Here is a 22,477-nt window from a genome sequence, read left to right as displayed (position 1 = left end):
CATTTTATATTATCCAGTAATGGCGGGGGGGAAACAGATGTTACTTCCTTAAAATTCCAGTACAGTAATATCTCACTTTCCAGCAACCTCATGGCCTGGAAGCACCATGATGAGTAGAATTTTCTGAGCAGCCCACACAGATGTCCCTTAGGCCACGCACAGAAGTTTGTGCATGGCCCTCCCTCAGATCCCACACTGGGCGCACATCGCCAGCCGTCTCGGGACCCATCTGCCTGCCTGAAGAAATTGAGCAGCAGCAAAGCAGGAAAGGAGGGGACAGGGAAGCAGGGAAAGGTGGGGCGGAAATGGCACGCAGTTACAAGTGGCAAGTGTCGGCAGGAGAAGCTGCTACACGAAGCCAACGTACGAACTCAAAGACATTAGTGGTCTGGGGCAAACTGTCCTACACACCTCAGCACCTCCTAAGGGCGCCACTGGGTAACAGCCCAGGACAGCAACTGGTGTTCCTTCAGATGCCCTGGGTCACCGAGGAGAGGGGCAACGAGGCTCCATGGCTGCCATCCACTGGAGAAGGGATGGTTGCATCAGAGAGACCCCCATCCCAAGGGGCTAAAGCCAAAACCCGCGTCTAGAGGCTTCAGCCATCTGGAACACTCCATCACTAATGATGCTGGGTAAGTGAGATGCTACTGTGGCCACCGGTGTAATGACACGGGGACAGGTCCCCTTCTCTCAGGTCTGTCCAACGGACCCGGAGACTCAGTCCAGAATGGGGACCAGGAGAGAGAAAGGGCCCCTTCTACCCTCCCTGCTTCCTTCTTCTCGATCCTCCAGCTCTGAAGGACCTGGCCCCTCCCCAGACTGCAGAGTGGCTGACATTCCCCGGGTCACTCCTCCTTCCAGAAAAGTCTCCAGCCCTGCCAGGGGGACTTACCAGAACAGGGGCTGCCACAGGGAAAAGGCCCCCGTGGATGAGCCACTCCTCATAGAGGTGGTGAATAGCATTCAGGTAGTCCTGCCAGGAAACACACACACACACAGACATACACATGAACCCAGGCCTTCGGGAGCAGGCAGGGGAGCAAACCTCTCCAGCAAGGACCTCGGGCAGGGGGTGTGAACGTCCATGACCACGGGGAGTGGCTTGGACATAGGGGTCTGCAACTGCCAACCTGGCTCAGATGGACAGTCATAAACGCAGCCACTCGCCCCCCACCAGCCAGCCGGGCCATGGCGACAGTTAGAGGAGCCCCTCCCGGACCTACTCCCTCCCCCCAGTGCTGCCCTGCTCCAACGGTGCCCTGCACACACTGTCCCACCAGACTTCTCACACTGACGCCCACTTCTCTATCAGCAGGGCCACCAGTTCCTTCATGCTGGGGTCCACAGCTGCTTCCCAGCCCTGGGCAGCCTCTGACACCCCCACTCTGTCCTTCCCAAGAGGCCTGTGACCCTCACTGGCCTAGGAGACCCACTCCCGCTGCTTCCACCCCACCTGACAACTTGTGACCTGTAAGCCCTCTAGACCATGAAGACCAACTTCAGAAAGCCTCACAAGGTGGAACCCAGGGGGAGAGAGGCCCGGACATGCCCCTAAGCCATCAGCGCCTCCGTACCAGGCAGGACTGGACAGACACTTTCTCATGCGGAGGCCACGGTGCTCTGACCACCCATAGCCACCTTCCCAAGCAGCAATTTACTGCCAGCCCAGAAGCTCCCAGGGAAACCGCAATGCCACCTTTTCATCCACCATCGAGTTATCCCTTGGCAACAACAGACGTGTCCTATAGGCCTTGTCAGAAACACTAAGATAAAGGCCCAGCTAATAATGGCTTGGAGGTACTCCAGACTTGTCATTTCTTCAGAACATCTGGGTCACTGCACAGAGCGGCCCTGCCCCACCACAGCCTAGCCCAGCCCCGCTCCACTGTGCCCTTCCTTCAATCACTCCTCTCTCCGGATTTCAAAGGAGCTACCCAGAAGGAGGCCTACGCCTTCATGGCTGGCATCAACCTTACTGGTACCTGGGGAAAACAAGGCTGGGTGGGCCTCGGGAGCTGGGCGGGTCTTCCAGGGCCCCTAGACCAGCCCATCCTGAGCTGAGACCCATCCCAGGAAATGCCTGCCCAGCCTCTGTCCCAGTGGCATTCACATGGGGCATTCAGGTCAGTATTAACTGAGCAACTCCTCGGTGCCAAGCCCTGGGAAACACGCTGGGGGTGCAGGGAATAAGACCTAATCTTAAAAAGCTCACAATTTGATGAGGGATGGGGAACAAAACATATAAACAAACAGTTTCGGTATGCTTGTCCTTAGGGTTGTGACCATCGTAAGCCCAGAGGTTAGGGGAGCACAATGGCGGGAAGGTCAAGGAAGGCTTCCTGGAGAAGGTGACATCTAAGCTGAACTTGGAAGGCAAAAGAAGCCACTGCACAAAAGCACATTTGTGTAAGTGCAGGGTGAGTGTGAGTGTGTGTGTAGCCACGACTAGTCTCTGTGGCCAGAGCATGAGAGGCAGGGGGTGGAGGGAGGTAACACGGATCCAGCAGGATTCGAGGTGGCATGTGCTAGTGGGGACTTTACTCGAGACGGCAGCAAGCCGCCGAAGGGTTAGTGGCTGGGAAACTGCATGAGTGGTGCTCTGTGCTGGAAACATCCCCGCGCAGCAGCCCCGTGGAGGCCAGGTTCGGGAGGGCACGTGGGGCCAGGATGAGGGGGGCAGTCCAACAATCACACCGTCCTGACGAGAGGTCCCGTGGCCCTGAGCCAGCACCCGGAAGGGCGAGGTACCGGGCAAGTACCAGAGAGGACAGCCTCGGAGCCCAGCACGGCACTCAGCACAGGGGACGGAGCTGCCAACGGGAGGGAGTGTTCTGGCGAGGCTCCAGAGCTGGGCACAAAGGCAAGCAGTCCTCAGGAGGTGGCTAGGACACGCCCTGGGGGGCGCCTGGCGGGCAGCGGGAGAGGGGATGCCTTTGGGCCCAGAGGGCGCCAACCGCGGCGACCCGGGCCTCAGGAGCTTCACACAGCCTCTCGGGCCACAGAGGAAGTCCGAGCTTACCCCGCAGTATGCTCAGTTCCCAGTTCCCTGTCTGCGACAGCACAGTGATCTCAGGGAGGGATGGAAGTAGCTTCCCGGGCATTAAGCGGCTTCAAGGCGGCTCTTACCAAGGGAATGACCGTCTCCTCTTCCCTGCATCTCAGCCGCAATCTCTGGTAACAGGTCTCAGGGGTGGTCCGGAGATACACTGAGATTTAAAAAAAATAGTATGTGGCTCTAATGACTCTGTTTGTGGCTTAGAAGTGGAGGCCAGGGAGAGGGGGAAGGCAGGCCTGTGCACAAGGCGTGGAGAGAAACATCTGCCAACCACTCTGAGCAGGAGACAGAGACCCCAGCCAGCCCCCAGCCTGACCACTGCCCAGCTGTGTGGCCTTCAGGCATCTTGACCCTCATGCCCACTTTCATTTTCTTTCCACGTCACCAGCCCCACGGGGTTGCTGTGAGGCTGAACGAAGTTCCACATGTGCACAAAGCTTCACACGGGTTCTGGCCTCCTCCCTCCCTTACACACTAAAAAAAAACCCATCGAATCACAATGGACCCAGGGGAGAGCAGCTTGAGGAGGGACCAGAAGCCCCCAGATCCTGTCTGCCCTTGGAGAGAAGGCTGAACTAACGTGGGCAAAGAATCACTAATGGTTGGGGCCCTGCCCGCTGCCCCTGCCAGCTGGCAGTCCTGTCAAGCACATGCTCCCTGGGACCCCGGGGGCTGGTCAGGAGGGGTCTCTCACCTATCAAATCAACGGACACGTCGATGTTCCTCACAATCCAGTCAAACCATTCCGACAGAATCACATAGTCCACTTCAGGCATCTTTCCGCTATAATGAGAGGTGTTAGGGTTTTATGCATCAAAAGGATCTGTGGATGGCTTCTGTGTAAAGGGCGCAGCCCGGGGCACCAGGGCATAGCATGATCCATGGGATACTGGGCCCCCAACACCTCTGAACCTCTGCTGCCGGGGGCACAGTTTCCAGTCTAATGCAGCAACTGTCATGGAAGTGCCCGATGGGAGAGCTCATCTGGGACTTGAACTCCAAGCAGAGAAAGGGGCTTTGAGGCCTGACCCCAGAGAACAGGGACAATGCTCACGTTGGAAGGTGGAGCAGCAAACCAATTTCACCTCTAGAAATCTATTTTGTGCAAATAATCATGGATGCCCACTGCAAGCACCACCAAAAATAATGAAAAATGAAATCTTGGCACACCAATATAACAGCACCCCATGCAGGAACTGAACAATGGTGTCGTAAAATAACATTTAATGACGTGGAAAACGCTCACAATCGAGTGTTCAATGAGAACAGCAGGTATAAAATTGTGTGTAGTATGACCCAACTGTATTTCCCGGAGAAATCATTCACACATTTCGAAAAAAGACTGGAAAGAAAGACAACAAAATGCATCCAGTGCTTTTCTCTGAGCTGTGGGAGTATAGGAGACTTTTTTTTTTTTTAGATTATTTATTTATTTATTTGACAGAGAGAGCAAGAGAACACAAGCTGGGGGAACAGTAGGAGGGAGAGGGAGAAGCAGGCTCCCCGTGGAGCAGGGAGCCCAATACGGGATCGATCCCAGGACCCTGGGACCATGACCTGTGCCGAAGGCAGACACTCAACCATCTGAGCCACCCAGGCGCCCCCTTTCTTTTTTTTTAAGATTTTTTGGGACTCTAGGAGACTTTAATGTTTTCTTTCTACCTTGTATTTTCCAAAATCAGAGGAGAGGAAATAACTACATATTTAAAATGTTAACTGAAAAAGGAAGGAAGAGGGCACCTGGGTGGCTCAGTCGTTCAGCGTCTGCCTTCGGCTCAGGTCATGATCCCAGGGTCCTGGTATCAAGCCCCGCATCGGGCTCCCTGCTCCGCAGGAAGCCTGCTTCTCCCTCTCCCACTCCCCCTGCTTGTGTTCCCTCTCTCGCTGTGTCTCTGACAAATAAATAAATAAAATCTTTTAAAAAAGAAAAAGGAAGGAAAAAATCAAGACAAGAGACCAAGAGTGCAAGAGGCCTGGTGTCTCTCCCTGGCTCCTGTGCGTTTCCCCCGCCCCAAAAGGAAACCCACATAAAAGAGCCAGAGGACCGGCAACCAGGGGACACACACCTGTCAAAGGTTGGGTGATCCTCCAAGGTCCAGGAGAGGAATTCTCCCTTTTAACACCCTACCCACCTTGGATACCATCTTGGATCCACTCAGAACAGGGTTTGGCAGGACTGGCTACGGGGACAGGGGCCGTGCCTGCGCCCAGGGTGCATGGTGGGGGGGGCGGGGGAGGGGGCGGTTCTGACTGCCGATGAACGACGGGGAGTGGTCTGGAGCCGGCCCCCTGCTGGGTGCTGTGAACGGACTTCCACCTGGCAGGGAGGAGCAGTGCAGGGATGGGCATGGAGGGAGGCAAGAAGCTCAGGCAGCTGGAGGGGCGCATCTCGGGGATACTAAGGCCACAAGCAGCCCTGCCTGGGGCCCAAATGACAGGGCATGGCATAGACTGAAGAGGGACACCTGCCCCTCATCCTTGAGACCCCCCATGGCGCCCTCAGGGGAGACGGGCTGTGCTCAGGCTGAGTAGCAGGAAAACATACGGTACCCGAGACAGAACAGCAGGGGCAGAAGGCCAGCTGTGGGCACCTTAGAGGTCTTCAAGCATCGGACCTCAGCCAGGAGACAAGAGCAGACCAGAGCAGACTAACATGTGAGGGCGCCCCGAAACAGTGGGGGAGGGCAGTGGGAGGAAGGTGCACAACCCTGCAGAGGGGACCAGAGCCAGTGAAATCCAGGAACTAAAGGTAAGGACTTTAGGACCACGGGCTGGTATGGCATGAGGACAGGTGGCTGCCCAGCCCCTAGTTCTTTCCTCTTATCTCCTGAGAGTAGTCCGTTATTTATTCAGGATCCATCCACAGACCTGAGTGTTTCAGGGAAACCCGACCTCAAGCCAAGCTTCAGGGGAGGCCCAGTTGGTCGAAGGGAAATACTCTCTTCTCACGAGGCTGAGCCGATCTGGCCACAGGGGCCTGGCCTGTACCAGTGAGACATGAAGGAGGTTTGCAGGGGTTTGGAGGGGTTGATGGAAACCATGCTTCCTCATACTTAGAGGAAAGCCACTGGCAAAACACCTACCCTCTGGCCAGCAGGTGAGAAGGCTGGTTCTGCCACAGCCATTTTGTCACCATGAGGGAATCATATTGAGGACACAAACAAGACACAGAGTAGGAAAACAGGGCCAGAGCCACAGAATGAAATCAACGCTGAAGCCTGCCATTAAGACAGCCAGTAACAACCTTGTTGTTCAGGCTACTTTGAGTTGGGTTTTGGTTAGTTGCAGCTGAGAGTATCTGATTTCAAGAAACCAAACCATTCTCTCTTTACATGCTTTCCTTCTCTGGGAAATAAAGGTTTGTTCTCCAGAACAAAAGTGACTGGGAGGGAATGGGGATTTCCAAAATGGAAGCTGCTCCTCAGCCCCCACCCCCCCCTTCTCCACTACCACACAGACAGAACAGACAAGCAACACAGGGTCGTGGCCCTGTGAAAGCTGCCCAGGGCGGCGGTGTCGCAAGTCCTGGACACTGCCTAAGGAACAGGGTGCCCGGCACCACTGCCAAGCCACTGTCGGGGGCAGCGCCTTTCTACAGAAAACCTAGCCACGTGACTCACCACCAGCGGACTGGGCACACTGAGGGGGGTTCACGGTGCCTCCCCCTGCGCCAGGGTGGCAAAACCGAGGTCCTGGGTCCACACGAATCCTGCTGGCTGTTTTGCTTGGCACGGTTTGCAGTCACCTTCTCCCTGAGGCCCACGGAGTCCCCAGTTTGCACAGCACAGGTCAGAATGGAAACCGCACACTCCAATGCCAGTCCGCCTGTTAACATTATTTTCTTTTGTTTTCACAAGACCTTTGCGAGGTCACTTTTAGTCCCGATTTACAGATGAGGAAAACTGAGGCCCAGAGCAGTGAAGCCCAACTCAGTCTGAGCCAGAATTTAAGCCTGGCTCTCCGTGGCCCCCAAATCCATATGATCTCCATGACGTCATTCGCCCTCCCTGGTCCGTGCGTGGAGGGGGCTGCTCGGGACGCTCCAGTGCCTCTTTGGCATCCGCCCAGGAAAGGCACAGCTCTCAAGGTCACGACCCAGGCCCGAGGCCCCGGTCTAGACCAGGGCAGGGGAGGAATCCAAGCCCCCAGGCCAGTTAGGGAGGTAGGCGGCCCTGCCTATTGTTCCAAACGCAGGGTCTTAATCAATGTCCACCAGCCCCAGGTGAGTCAGCTGTCATTTCCCAGCTGGGTCCCACTCAATTCTCATACTTCTGTTCTTAGAAAAAGGCGGCCAGCAATCTTGTAAAACCTTTGCATTCAATTATTCAGCCCCCGGGGCTTGGGCCACATAATTGCCTGCAAGGCATTCTCGCCTCCTTCAGCTTTTCCTTCCAGAGCAGTGCCCATGCCTCACAAGTTCCCGTCGTTAAGGGGATGATGTAACTGGAATCTTCCCTTTCAGCAATTACCATGCTGCTCTCACACCCCTGGCCAGCATAATTGCACTTACATTCTGTCCGCCCCAAACTTGCTGCAGTGGGGGTGTCCAGAAGAGGCAGGTCTCTCCCTAGGAGACCCAAAAGGCAAGGACACCTTTGAGAAATTTTGCTTCAGGGGATGCACAACGCCACCATGTGGCCTGCCGTGACCTTCCACCAGGGCCCCTCACCCCAGATTCCAGGCCAAGGATGGAATGTTTCTCAACGGCTTTTGAGAAAGAGGAAAGGACCAACCCCAACACAGAAGGGCAGCAGCAACTTGCCCCCTGCCCTGGGAAAGGGCTCTCCCCATCGGGGCACGGTAGGAAGCCTTGTCCTTGAGCACCTGAGGGTGGGGGGGACAGGAGCTGACAGGCCACACTTGCCATCCTGGGGTTCCCAGCGCCCAGCTGACCTCCCCACAGGTGGGAACCAGAACATCCTATTTTAGGTGTGGGCCAAGGATCCAGCCAAGCTCAGTTCTAGCATACCTTTGGTTTAGGCTCAACATGACGGTCATCTGTATTTGGGGGGCAGCAGAAACGTCTCAAAACACCTACTCAGTAACAGTTCGTGGTGGCTGACCCACTGCATCGAGGAAAGCTGGCCTTGTAAGGAGACTGCCGGCAAGGGAAGCCCGCCTTCCATGCTACCCCGCACCCCGTCACTTCCTTAGCTCTGGCTGCAAACATGCTACTGTGTCTCCATGCAGAAAACCTCTGGCCTATGGCCACACCTCTCCTGGCCCGGGAGTAAACCTGGAGACCCTTCAAACAAAGAAAACACAACAAAACCCCCAACACCTAAAACCTGAAGCAACAAATGAGAAATGAACAAACAGCAGGCAGCGCAAGAAACAGGAAGCCCCGCATTGCAGAACTTTCACCAGGATGGGCCGCCTGCCCTCAGAAAAGCCCACAGGACTGGGCTCTTGCTCTCCTGACCCCAGGGAGGCCACAGGAACAAAACTCTCAGGGGAAAGGGCCCGGCATTAGGGCAGAGAGCTCTTTGCGGCTGGCGGCTGGCTTCTTCTGAGGCCTTACTCCTCCAAGTGTGCTCCCCAACCAGCAGGATGGTGGCCGCCCAGGGTTCTTCAGTTAGAAATGCAGGTTCTCAGGCTCCGCCCTGGACTCCGCAAAGCAGCTCATGTGTGTTATTAACAAGATGTACGGTGATCTGTGGCAGAAGCCCACCATAAGGCCTGGGGGTAAAGAGACAGAGGCCTGGCTCACCCAAGTCGGCGCCTTGGGGCCTCCAGTCTGAAGCCTCTGGCCTGAAGGCGAGAAACCCAGAGGTCTCTCACCACTCCCTCATTCCTGCTGCCCCACCCAGCAGGCCACAGGGCAGCTCCCCCTGCTCAGCCACCTGCCGGGTCAGGAAGGAGCACTGGCCTTCGGGCCCCATCCCTGCGCCTGCTCTGCCAAAAGGGGCAGCAGTACCTACGCGGCAGGGCTGCCTCGAGGGCTGGAGGGGGAGAAGTGTGAAGAACCAGACAGTAACTGCGGCTCCCGGCCTGCCCCTCAACCGCTTGAGTGAATGCTCACATTGCCACGGAGCACAGATAACCTGGTCCAGGCCACAAGTGAATCACCTGCGCGGGGAAGGTTCTTCTCAGAGCCCCTGCCACCGTGAGTTCTCTCCGCCTCCCAAATCTGGGAACTCTGGGACACGCGGCCGAGGAAGGGGGTACTCTAAGCCACACCTAAGCACGGGGTTTGTTACAGACACAAACAGAAGAACACATTATAGAACAGAATGCAAAGTCCACGTGAATTTCTAAGACAAAAGAGAAGACTTCAAAGCCACTTTCGGTTTGCTAGCTAGGCCTCTTCAGCTGCCCGGGCTCGGAGGGCCGTGCAGAAGCGGCCTCCTGTGCGGGCGGTCCTCGGCCCCTGGAGGACTTCAGTGAAAGGGTGTGTGGAGCACAATAAACAATAAACATCAGGCATAAGTAAGAACAGAGCAGGAAAAAGGCTCAAAAAAATTAAAAGCTATAGTTTTTTTCCTACACTACCCACAAGACAGCCATGTTTTGGGCAAGGGCCATGTTTTCTTGGACCTACGACCTCAACCACAGCCACAGAGATCAGGAAATCAGAACCAGCCATCAGAGGTGCTGGAATGAAGGGCTACGAGCATGAGTACCCAAAGGCCACAGACATAAGCTAAAACTGCCTCCTGGGAAAACAGAGACTGATGGCTCCTGGGGAAATCTGCCAGGTGTTGGGCAGCCAGCAGGTAGGGAACGGGGCTGGGGGGTGGGGGGGCTAACTGGCAAATTTCGTGAAGAGCAGGGTAGGCAAGGACCTGCATAAGGGGCACAAAACCTAAACTAGGTGATTGTTCCATAGGCTCTCCAGAGATGGACGACAGGACTTAGAGATGAGAAGGGTTTGGGGAGCTTTAAGAACTTGGCCGTGCTCACAAAGACAGCAAATTCCAGAGCCAGAAGGGGACTCAGGTTCCCCGAACTCAGCACCTCACTCTCTCCTCTGAGCCTCTGATCATTCCATTCCAGGTTACCCTCTTCAAAAGGAGCCACTGGCTGCCACACAGAACCAGCCAAGCTGACGGCAACTACAAGACAGCCAGCCTCGCTAGGCGAAGGGCACAGGAAGTCCCACCCTGCCGCCCGGGGTCCACGCATCAGGCTTCGATACTTTCATCAGAGCAATAAACAAACACCGGTGGGGCTCGTTTGTTCTTTCTCTTCCCTCCTCCGCCTGTCCCTCCCTCTGGCGGAGGCACTGATGAGCAAAGGAGCAAAGGAGAGCAAAGGGCTGGGTACACCTAAGGTGGACACCTCGGTCCCACTGAAATCCCAGATAGGGCGGGTGGGGGCGGGGAGGACAGGGCTCTAGCATCAGGCCCACTACTGCTGGAAGGTTGGAGGACAAAGCTACAGTCAGGACTTGCCCTGGCTGCTCCTCACCCCATGGCATTAGTCTAATGCTCAGAATGGATGCAAGCAGAGGCTCTCATTTTGGGACCACAAAGCAATGGGCATGATCCATGGCAGCTCAGGACCAAAGGAAGCAGCCTTTTTAGTGGCTCCCTCGAAGGAAGGGGGATGAAGCAGCTGGGGCCAGAGCCTGGGGAACATGTCCAGCTGGAGACCGAAGAGCAGCCCCAAGTCCCATCGCCAAACAACAGCTAACGATACGGCCCAGGTGCTGGCCCCGGGCTGGGTCCGTGCTAGGCAAGTACACCTGACGTGGCCGGTCCTCCTGTCATCAAGGAGTTTCTGGCCCAGCTGGGGAGCAGGAGGGGACGACACACAGTAGACAGTTGAACAAATAAAAATAGACTAAGTTGAACCACGTGTAACTGCCATTCTTGTAGGTCAAAATTGGTCAAATGTTAATAATTTCATTGGGTTCAACTTACTTTAAAGTTGTCTTAAATACTATGAAGAAAGGCAACAGGAAGAAGTAATTAAAACTGACAAAGAGGTCCGACCCATCAGACAGGGTGGCTGGGAGGCCTGGGAGAGGTGACACTGAGGACAGTTATAGATGAGAGCGAGCAGGGAGCCGGCATGTGGAGAGTGGCAGGAGGATGTCAGGATAAACCTGACATCAGGACCTCTCGATGAGGGAGCTCAAGGCGGGAAGCAGCAGTAATATGGGGGCTGGCAAGGAGAGGGTGACCAGGCACACGGCTACCGAGGAGGGAGGGGCGTGGAAGGAGCCCACGCTTCAGACCGCAGCCTGTAGCCCATCTCCCCAAGACCCTTAAAATCAGCAGTCCACTGAGCACAGAAATCGGGAGGGTCCCAAGCCTCTGAGGCCTCAGCACGGTGCACTACCAGAAGTCCCCTAACTGTGCCTACATGACAGAGTCCACGCGCATGAAGGCAGAAGACAGTCTGGAGTGAAATTATAACAAACACTGCGCAAGATGTTCTAGACTGAATGCTCTGTGTCTCTGGGTCTTCACCACATCCTCCCACTTTGCCACGTGAGCCACAGGGGCCCCCTCAACCTCTCAACCTGGGGTCGCCTCGTGGGGCCTGCTTTGGCCAATGGGATGTTAGCAAATGGGAAGATGAGGGCTGAACAGCACTCGTGCGTTCCTGCTGGTGCCTCTGCTCTCCGTCGTCACCATGAGAAGTGTCCAGGCTAGCCTGCTGGTCCCATAGGAGGAGGAGAGGCAAGAAGAGAGAGATGAGCCACCCCAGTCAGCCCTGCTGGAGCCATCCTGGACCAGCCAACCCCCAGACATACCATGAAGCCGGGCCATCGAGGTCAGCAGAGCCACCTGGCCGACCACCCTTGACACCTGAGCAGTCGCTGCGGTAAAACTATCTGCCGCTGAGGGTCTGTGGCTGGTTGTTACAGAGTGTTACTGTGGCCAGGGGCTAACAGATACAACACAGTAGGTACTCAACACTCGTCACATGAATAAACAAGTTCCAATTTCATTTCTACAAAATGAATGGTTTCATAAATTAGCAAGTGTGCAAACCACAGTACCTTCTATATAGGTTTTCTACAAAAATATATCTTGCGCTGTGAATCGACCGCTCCATCAACCGCACAGGTGATGTCTAAAAGAAAACAAAGTGATTCACTGACTCGGGACAGGAAGGCTTGAAGGACGTCTGTGGCTCCCCCTGCCTGCGGTCTATACCAAACAAAAGAGCAGAGAAGCTGTGGGAGAGGGAGGCAGTCACCAGAGCAATGGTGGGGGTCCGACATGGGGCTCAGCTGTGCTCCGCCCTCGGTCCGGGACCCTCCCCACACCCTGAAGCTCAGTGGCCAGTGCAGCAATGCAGGGGCTGCCGCTAGTTAGCAGCAGCCTCTTTCAGAGGAGAGGTGAGGCTCACCTGGATTATCGATTTGGGGAAGGGCTAGAAAAACTGCCAAGTGCTGTCCAGCAGAGTGTTGTCAAGTGAAAAGTGTGGTAATTATGGAGCTAAAAAGTGTGCACTTGCTTAAGCACAGGGACCTGTATGCCGGAGACAGAGCCCCGAGAGGGCTGGGGTGAGGCTGACATTTGGGAACTCTGCCCTCAGCGACTGAAGGCCTGGTTCTCTGGAACACCGCAAAGATGTGAGACCTTGGTGCCTCCTCACAGGGCTGGCTGGGGACCACTGCAGCCCTTTGGAAACTGGGAAGGACTCTGCCCAACTGGGCACACCCTGCTCTCTCTCAGCCTGGCCCACAGCACCCATGGCACCTGGACCGGCAAATCACGGGCCCCTTTGAAGCCATAACCCAGGAATTTCCTGAATCTCTCCTTGCGTTTATCGGTCCGTCCATCTTCCTTTCCATTTTTTCCATCCTCTCCTTACTTAGGACTCTCTGCTGCCCATCTGTTGCTAGCCCTCCACTCATCCATCTCTCCTTCCGCTCCTCTTTTCTTGTCTGTCCATCTCTCTTTCTGTCTCTGCGTCCTTCATGGTCGATTTCTCTAAACAGAGAAACATATGTATGTCCCCTCATATTCAGATCTATTAGATACAACTTAGATTTGCAATCCAGTGCCTGCTCAGGGGAAGCAGGATGGGCAAAGGGGGAAAGTGCCAACCTCGGATGCTCTGACCTATATCATTTAGACAGATACTTGGGGAAACAGAAATGCATATGGTTCTGCTCCTATCTTTCCATTTTTAAAAGATGCAGATTTGTAGAATGATAGCTATCGTCACAACCGCCCAGCCCTGGATCGAACCATCCAGTGGAGCGGCTGTGGCTACATCAATGGCTGTAGGGATCGCCCATCTCCTTTATGGAGAGCATCCAAAGCTGGCCTTTCAGGTTGTGCTTTCAATTGTGAACCACAATCAGGCCCATCAGGCTCTTCTTAGCCAGCCTGTTTTCTAAGAGACTCTGCCCTTGTTCAGAGGCCTGATGGGAAGGGGTCTAAGCAGCATGTTTGTGCCCTGTGATCTGTCTCAACACCTGACTGGCCCAGGGCTATGTACAGGACCCAAGCCGAGCCAGGCCAATTCTTTCTTCCAAGAATTTGAACCAAGAACCAGATATTGTGAAGGTTAGATCAGTGGTTCTCAAACATGCAAACAAACAAAGCATGCCTTAAAATCACCTGGAGAGAGTGATAAAACACAGACTGCTGGGCCTCATCTCCAGAATTTCTGTTTTGGCAGGTCCGGGATGGGGCCCGAAAATGTGCATTTCTAACAAGTTCCCTGCTGCTCCAGGTCCAGGCACACTCGGAGAAGAACTGAGGTAAGTAACGTTGAGCCCAGAAGTAGTCAGGTCGTGAAGACTCGTGGCCTGCCTAGCAACTCTGTGGCTAGCTAAGGTTGCTGGGTGGGGGCGCTGGAGGCTGGACCTGGGAGAGCTGCAGGAACAGGAAACCTTGGCCCCAGACAGAGAGAAGGCTGAGCAGGGCTCAAGGTCCCAAGCAGCTTCCTTGTGAGGTTTCCCTTCCTGGCAATCATATAGCCCCCACGTGAAGAACACTTTCAGAAGGCTGAAGCTGAGCATCTGAAACATACCTGAGGACGAGTGTGGTGGTCCAGCATGGTGAGCTGCACGTACGTCTGCAGTGTGAGGCCCCACCGACAGGCATCGCGGTACATCAGACCCTGCACAAGGGAGAACGCAGCATTTTACCTCAAAGAGCTCTAGCTGTAGGACTCTGGTCTCCTCAGTCACTGACAGGTTCTTGTGAAACCCATCCGGGGCTGCGGTGGGGCCAGGAATGAACCCAAAATGGTCACGGGGCCCTGAGGACAGAGTGGACAGGCACTAGGGCAGTGACAGGACAACGAAGTAATAGCTGTGACAGGAGCCTATGTAAAGTCCCCAGGGAACACTCACTTGGTCACTTAACAAGTGTTTGGGGAGCCCCCTGCAGTCACTCTTCCACCCAGCAGTCAACGTGCGCCTGAGAAACCTCAATCAGCTCTTGTTGCTCCTCTACTCACAACCTTCCAGTGGCTTCCCGTTGCATCCAGAGTGAAATCCAAAGCCCTTACCAGGGCCCACAGGGCCCTAGGAAATCACTTGCATCTTCTCTTGTCTCCTACCATCCTTCCTCTGACTCAATGTGCTTCCAACCACAGGAGCCTCCTGAGTGTTCCCCCAAACACCCAAGCATGACCCCACCTCAGGGCCTTTCATTTGCTGTGCCTTCTAAGAGAACACTCTTGCTCCGTTCTCTCCACTGCTCACTCCCTCCCTATGTTTAAGTCTGTGCTCCAATGTCACCTGAGCAGAAATGCCTTCCCCAGATATCTTATCCAAAAGATCAGCCCCATGCCCATCATTTTCTCTTGCCGGTACATATAAAACAGTCCATGTTCCATATTCCTCTTGCTAATAATCTTAAATTCTGCTCTTTTCCACATTTTTGCTTTTGTTTTTTTCTCTTGGTGCTAACAAATGAAATTCCAGCGCTCGCCTCAGAGACCCTTGGCCTCAGAACCTGAATATGCTGCCGTTTTCCATGTGTCTCCTTCCCTCTTCTCCTCCAGCCCAGGGAAGAGCCAGGAAAAGGCCTGTGCAGGGAGGAGGCGGGCTCTGGCACCAGCACCACCATTCCCTACACTTAGGCAGAAGCTGGCTGTGCATGCAGGAGACAACACACCCACCAGAGGATTATGACCGCGGACATTTCTCCACTTGGGCACTGGCTCCTGTAACACCTGCAAGAGAAGAAAACATCAGAGGTCCACCCTCAGGATGCCGGTCCCCAGGGTGGACCGAAAGAGCTGGGCAACCCTCTCTGCGAAGCCACAACTCCACCCAGACACGGCTTTCTCACAGGCTTTCCCAAAGTGACCTCAGAACGGTGTCTGTCCCTGCATGCAAGTCTGCACACATGCCACATTTCCGGCTGCCTCGGGAGCTCCCTGAGGGCAAGGCAGTTCTCCCCATCTCTCCTCCGTGTGTGCCATCTCAGCCCTGACTGTCCCCATGTGGGGCTGGGCAGACGGGGGCAGAAAAGGCAAGAAGGAAGCTACCTGAGGCACTTCCAGCCAGCTTCCCCGCTTGGGGGCTCTCCCATGACCCCAGCAATTGGCTCCCCCTGGTCTCTGCATTGGGCATGCTGACAGCTAAGAGTTACGATGCATTAGTTCACTTCCTAAACTGTGCCAGAGCCTCCCTGGGGTACAGGTATGTGCTGGAAAGGATTTAAATGGGGCTCTTGGGGCCAAGATTTTGAGAGTACCTGGATCCATCTGGGGACCTGAAAGTGCACGTAAGCAGGGTCTATAGGTCACAGAAGACCAAAGGAAAGAAATGCGTGGGACCCATGAAAAGTAACCTCCCCCAACCTTCCACACCTCTGTGCCTTTGCTCATACTGTTCCTTCTGCCCAGTATGTTCATGTCACCTCATTTCACATCAACTTCCATGGCATGGAAAACTCCTACACATCCTTCAAACTCCAGCTCAAATATCCATTCCTCTGTGAGTCATTCCCTGCCCCTCCCAAATGCCCTTTCTTTCTGGGTCTTAAGCACTCTGTTCCTGTCCCAAGTAGTATGTGTTGCCCCGCCCAGGCCACCAGAGGCTGGGCACAGGCAGCCTTCACCTGCGCCCAGCTAAGGCACGATCAGGCAACACTTAGAGAGAGAACTCACTGTGCCAGCCACCATGCTCAGCAAGAGCCAAACCACCTCGGTCCCTGCTTTTATGGAACTTTAAACTTGGGGCGCCTGGGTGGCTCAATCAGTTGAGCGTCCAACTCGGTTTCGGCTCAGGTCATGAACCCAGGATCCTGGAATTGAGCCCCACATGGAGCTGCGTGCTCAGCAGGGAGTCTACTCAAGATGCACGCGAGTGCACGCGCCCGCTCTCTCTCTCTCTCCCTCTGCCCCTCCCCCTACTCATGTGCCCACACAAGCTCTCTCCAACTCTCGCTAAAATAAAGAAATCTAGAAAAAAAAAAACTTATTGGGAGAAGTAGACCTTAATCAGATCATCACAGAAATCACATATTTTTAAGCCCCGAGAAGTAGAATAAAACAAGGTTACAGAGGGACCAGAAGAATCTACACCAAGAAGGGTAACCTAGCTGGGGAGGTCAAAGAGCACTGAGCTGAGATCCAAAAGCTAAGTGAGGTCTTCTGAAAGCCAACAAAGCTCTGTGTATTACAGAAAAACCAAACAAGGGTGTGGTCCCCCAGGGCTGGGGCTGGCTCCACCCCACACCAGCAGCCGGACCCTGGCCATTCATTTACCTCACTAAGCCCATTTCCTGCTCTGCAACCAAGGTAATAATTGTACCTACCTCACAGAGACGACTCTCATAAGGCCAAAATCAATTAGACAATAGAATGAAGCCTCAACATAGTGCCTGGCATACAGTATTACCCTCACTAGGTGCTGACTCTTGTTCTTGTGATTTGGTGGCACTCTATATGGCCTAAAGAGCCATATATAAGGACAGATATATCAGGAGTCCCTAAGACCCCTGCCTCCCCAGGTGTGATGACTCACCATAAGGACGCACAGGACACAGCCTAGAATGATATTCACAGCTAAGATTTGTTACAGGGAGAGGATACAAAACAAAATCGGCAAAAAAAAAAGGGGTGCACAGAGCAAAGTCTACGGGGAGACCAGGCACAAGTTTCCAAGGGGCCTCTTCCAGGGGAGTCACACCGGAAGCACTGAACTCCCCCAGCAGCAAGCTGTGACAACACGTGAGGTGGAGTCTACCGGGGAAGCTGGCCTGAGCCCAGCAGTTCAGGGTTTTTGTCAGAGTTCAGCCACATAGGCAGTCTCTGGCCGGCACATACAAAAATTCCAGACTCCCAGAAAGCAAGCAGGCGTCCAGAATAAACCATATTGTTTGCACAAACAGTTCAGACACAGAGAGCCATTTCTATGAGTTAAGAAATGGTGAACTCTCCCAAAATCTAAGTTCCCACACGCCAGCCAAGGGCTGACCTTGCACACAAGCCGCTCTGAAGACAGCAGCTTGGGCCTGCGAACTCTTTTCTGCACAAGCAAGACAAGGGCTACAGAACATTTATTCTTTTAATCAAACCATGTGTATATCTTTTTTAAAGATTTTATTTATTTTAGAGAGAGAGTTTGAAAGAGAGAGGAGGAGCAGAGGGAGAGGGACAAGCAGACTCCATGCTAAGCAAGGAGCCAACTCGGGGCTCAATCCCAGGACCCTGAGATCAGGACCTGAGCAGAAATCAAGAGCTGGATGCTTAACGGACTGTGCCACCCAGGCGCCCCTCAAACCATATTTATGTTTAATAGAAGTAAAAAGCAGGAAGGGAAAGAAGGAAAGAAAATACTTCTAAACATATGAAAACTGTAGGATCTAGAGTAACAAAAAAGAGACAGAAACAGAAAAAATTACACCACTAAACTCTTCCAGGAAGAAGAGTCAGGGTCTTAGTGTAGAGGCACTTCTCAAATATCTGTGAGGTTATTCTCAGTGACTGGGCTGTAAATAAACTAGAGATTATGTTAACTGGCTACCCATGGTAATATCCCCCGGCTTAGACACAAGTATCTCAGATGTAACACTATAATATTCCAGCCACTCTCAACATGTCTGTAGACCCCTCTAAACCAGACCTCAGGGAAGTCTATACCTGCACAGTCTAACACAGTGGCCATGAGCCACGTGTAGCTCTTACAAACTTCAAATGTGACTAGTCCAAATTGAGATATACCATAAGTATAAACTACATTCCAGATTTCAAAGACTTGGTATGAAAAACAGAATGCAAAATAGCTCATGGATGATTTTTATACTGATTACATGTTGACATGATAATATTTAGAATATACTATGTCAAATTAAATATTCTTTTTGGTTTGGTTTTTTTTTGTTTTTTAGCAAAACTGTTAGAAATTTCACATTATATATGTAGCTTGCATTTTATGTCTATGGGATACGGCTGGTCTACACCCTCTGTAAGTCACTCCATCGAGCTTTGACAGGTTCTCTCGAACCCCGTGTGAAGGCCGTACCTCAATGCCTGCTGTGTTGGAGAAGAACTCCAGGCACGTCGTCTTCCCACTTGCAATGTTGCCCTCAACACAGATCTAAGCAAAGACAAATGCCCATGAGAACCAAAAATCAAGCAGCTAGGGGAGTATCCCAGGGAACAATTTCTAGGGAAGGGCTCAGGTGAACAGCATAAGCAATTCAGTCCAAGACTGCAATGTGCACACAAAATTCCCACCACAGGAAATTTCCAAGGTCCCACCGTGAGCAGTAATAAACGATTCTCAGCTCCAGGCCCACCACTGATGGCCACTGAGCCACTGCCCTCCAGGGCAGACCCTCCCTTATGTCATCTCCTAGACCACACACAGCTTGCCACTGCCCACCCAACTCTGCCCTTCCCTAGCTCCACCCCTCAGACTATTAGATTTTAGGCCCAAGTGTCCTGCCTCCTTAACCAGAGCCTAGGGCTTTGAGGCTGGGAAGCATGTGTATGTTCCATAGTACCTCACTCACTGCTTTTACACAGAAAAACATGGACTGGAAAGTATTCGGACAGGAGAGGACTTAGTGGAGCACCCTGCTGCAGGCCAGGCCATAAGATGGGTAACGTTTACCAGTACCACATTCAACTTTGCCAGCTAAGTAGTGGGTCCCAACACTTTCACAGAAGAGAAAAATGAGGCTTGTAGGAGTGAATAAAGCAGGGAGGACAGTTTGAATCCACACTCTGTGCCTTCCAGTCTGTCCCAGCAGTGCCCCTCAACCCCACCCGTGGTCCACCACCACCATCTCTTCCCAAGAGGCAAACCAGATCACATCCGGTCAAGTCTTTCAGTGGCTCTGGGTGTTGGGATCTGTCTCCGGTCCCTCCTCACCAGCTCTCTGGGAACCAGCCGGAGCCTCGGGCCTGCAGGCTCTCTTCCTTCTATGACTCATATTTGTAGCTCCCTCTGCTCCCCTTTCCCTTTATCTCCCAGGAGGCTTGATGGATTGATGGTGACCAAAATGCTGCTCCCCACTATAGCCGGCTAAGGGCTCCCACATCTCCATGAACATGTCCAGTTTGGCCTTCAACCTCACACCAGCCCCAGTCCCGCCCCACGGCTGACTGATCTCAAAGTCGCTACTCTGGTTCAACCCATGTCTGTGGACCCCCATGGATTCTCGCAAATACCCTCACGCACCCACTAGTCTCAGCACTGGAGGCCAGAGGCGGCAGTCAGCAGACCTTCCCTCACAGCCAGGCTGCCACCCACTAACCCGAGGTGAAACCAACCTTCCCCACACAGATGAGGATTTTTTCAAATCCTTCTGTAATCATTCATCAAGCTGACAGTCCAAATCTACCTAAAGGCTTTGAATACATGTGTGCTCCTCGCTGTGCAGACTCTTGATAAGGACATACCAGAACCTGGTAACAGGTGGCCTCTGGGAAGGGGGTCTGAGCCCCAGCAGGGGAGACAGACTTCCTCATCCCTGAAGATCCTCTTATATTTTTGTTTTTTACTATGTGCACATATTCCCTCACTCCCTCAGCTCTTCCCCCTCTGTCTATATAATCCTCCCACTTTATTTATATATATATGTGTGTGTGTGTGTGTGTGTGTGTGTGTGTGTGTGTGTGTGTGTGTGTAATCCCACAGTGGGGAGTGCGCATAAAAAGAGGGACTTACCACTGATTTTTTCTCTTTTTCATTTTCTCTATCATTTTCTACAAAAGAAATGAAATCAATTTTTAAAGTCAGTTTTAAGTAATTCACTCTTCTTTGTCATAATTTTGGAAGCCACCACAAAAACAGAAATGTTTATGCTTACTCCCTGGCCTAAAAATATCTTCCAGTAACATCCGAGTCCCTCCATGGGTGGATGGAGGCAGACCCACCACTGCTGTCTACCTCCATGTGACGCTGTGCAGCTGCTGCCTGGGTCGGGGTGGCATCTCTGGGCCCCAACTCTGCTCAGCTTTTTTTTTTCCTTCCCCCGCTTAGTATACCACACTTTCCATTTTCCACACATTTCATATTTATGATCCTCACATATGGATCCAGCAAGTTAAAACCCTGGGCAGCCTCCACTGGGACCCCATGGCAAAGAGTGGGCGGCGGGCATGGGTTTTTCAGCCCAGGGCTGACACCCTCGGCCCACCCACCACAAAGGTGGTTCTGAGGCGCCACCCAACAGCCCGCGGCCAAAGAACTCTGTAACTTAGCTATTACGGTTCCCGTTTCTCCCAGTGGGAGCAGGAAGGCTAGAGCACCCACCACCCGCTGAGGACTGGTTAACTGCTGCTCCAGGGCCTCTGTCTCCCCCCAGGCCATGAAAATCGGACCTAGAGCGGGACCCGGAAGGGAGCAGCCCCCGCTCGCGGGGGGTGGGAGGGTCTTTCTCCTCCCTAGAGGGATCCCCACGGCCCCACCCGCTCGCGGCCCGCTGGCGTCCGGGGCCGCTGACAACGCCCGCCCTTGCCCCTCCATGGCCCCCGCAGTCGCCGCGACAAAATCCCGGCGCCTAGGAGTAGTTTCGGGTTCAGGCCGGAGGGCGGGGAGTGAGACCGGCGGCCGCTGAGCGCCAGGCGCCGGCCGCCAGAGATGGAACAGAGAGAGGCGTTACCGCGAGGCCAGGCCCGGCGATGAATCCCCCGCGTACCCCGCCCCGGGGCGGGGCTCCCAGGCCCCTCGCGCCGCAGCCCCCGGGCGGCCCAGCTCCGCAGCGGCCGCAGCAGCATAGCCCGGCGGGCGGATCCGACCGCCCGGCTTCCTTCCAGTGCGAGTCAACGCGACCTCAGCGCGCCGCCTCCGTCCCCGCGCAGGCGGCCGGGACGCCCGCTGGGGCCGCTCTCTTAAAGAGACCCTGTCGCATTTCACCGTCTCTCCGAGAGGGTAAGCAGTGCAAGGTCCGGGCTGAGCCGGTTGCAGCCAGGAAATCTTCCCGCTGACGGGACGCTGGCTGAATGAACCCCCGACTGGGCAAAGCTTGGGGGATGGATGGCCAAAAATACCTGCAACTGGTCAGTTAATTAATTATTGGAGATTACTTAATTAAGCACGTGTTCTAACCAGGCACCTGGCACACACTTAGGGTGTCATTTATTCTCCTCAACAATGCTGCAAGTAGATATTGTCACTCCCATAATCCTGATTATGAGCGAATCCTCCAAAACTTAGGTAACTTGTTTAAAATGATCAGAAGCATTCATTAAGAGGTGAAGCTGGAATTCAAGACATCTATCTTGCCTCACAGCCTGCACTCTTTCCTCTGAACTTTGACATTTCCGGGTCTAGACTGTAAACGTAGTAGGTGCCTCAAGAAAGTGTTAAAACATGGGCGCCTGGGTGGCTCAGTTGGTTAAGCGACTGCCTTCGGCTGGGGTCATGATCCTGGAGTCCCGGGATCGAGTCCCGCATCGAGTCCCGCGTCGAGTCCCGCGTCGAGTCCCGCATCGAGTCCCGCGTCGAGTCCCGCATCGAGTCCCGCATCGGGCTCCCCGCTCGGCGGGGACTCTGCTTCTCCCTCTGACCCTACCCCCCCCTCGTGTGCTCTCTCTCTCTCTCGTTCTTTCTCTCAAATAAATAAATAAAAATCTTAAAAAAAAAAAAAAAAAGGGCGCCTGGGTGGCTCAGTTGGTTAAGCGACTGTGACTGTCAGTTGGTTAAGCGACTGTCAGGTCACGATCCTGGAGTCCCGGGATCGAGTCCCACATCGGGCTCCCTGCCCAGCAGGGAGTCTGCTTCTCCCTCTGACCCTCTTCCCTCTCGTGCTCTCTATCTCTCATTCTCTCAAATAAATAAATAAATAAAATCTTTAAAAAAAAAAAAAGAAAGTGTTAAAACAAAAACAAAACAAAACACACACACACAGAAAAAAAAAAACACAGACAAGGGCCCAAAACGGAGTTGCTTATTTAAGCCCCACCCCACCAAACCAAGACTTAATTGTTTTGGCTCTCCCAGAAATGGAAACAGGCCAGTCCATCAGGAATATCCTGATCAACAGTGGTTAGGTAAAATCTGCTTGATAGACTCCTGCCATCCCCTAAAGCAAA

At 53.6% G+C, this 22,477-nt stretch overlaps 1 protein-coding gene across 21 annotated transcripts in view; it reads right to left on the bottom strand.

The window, feature by feature from the left end:
- The window catches only part of TK2 (thymidine kinase 2), a 97,612-nt gene that overhangs the window by 15,918 nt on the left and 59,217 nt on the right, over positions 1 to 22,477 (bottom strand). For 8 of the 21 annotated variants that reach the window (XR_012374638.1, XR_012374642.1, XR_012374639.1 and 5 more), the window contains exons 3-9: positions 20,109 to 20,146; positions 18,456 to 18,530; positions 15,101 to 15,154; positions 14,003 to 14,092; positions 12,012 to 12,085; positions 3,753 to 3,841; positions 3,130 to 3,209 (exon numbers count right to left, since the gene is read on the bottom strand). Coding sequence is in view for 13 of the 21 variants with exons in the window: in XM_073880184.1 (XP_073736285.1) it covers positions 3,130 to 3,209; positions 3,753 to 3,841; positions 12,012 to 12,085; positions 14,003 to 14,092; positions 15,101 to 15,154; positions 18,456 to 18,530; positions 20,109 to 20,146 (500 nt within the window). In the remaining 8 variants the exon portion in view is untranslated. Of the gene's footprint in view, positions 1 to 411; positions 526 to 895; positions 977 to 3,129; positions 3,210 to 3,752; positions 3,842 to 12,011; positions 12,086 to 14,002; positions 14,093 to 14,327; positions 15,155 to 18,455; positions 18,531 to 20,108; positions 20,147 to 20,250; positions 20,667 to 20,696; positions 20,900 to 21,045; positions 21,205 to 22,477 lie in introns of those variants that run through there. The other 13 variants (XR_012374637.1, XM_025888758.2, XM_025888759.2 and 10 more) reach the window with 13 other exon arrangements.

Source organism: Callorhinus ursinus, unplaced genomic scaffold, assembly GCF_003265705.2.
Source record: "Callorhinus ursinus isolate GAN/ISIS: 27379988/994484 unplaced genomic scaffold, GSC_fseal_2.0 scaffold37, whole genome shotgun sequence".
NCBI lineage: Eukaryota > Metazoa > Chordata > Mammalia > Carnivora > Otariidae > Callorhinus > Callorhinus ursinus.
The sequence above is the reverse complement of the archived record's forward strand: the minus strand, read 5'-3'. Positions and strand labels throughout refer to the sequence as shown.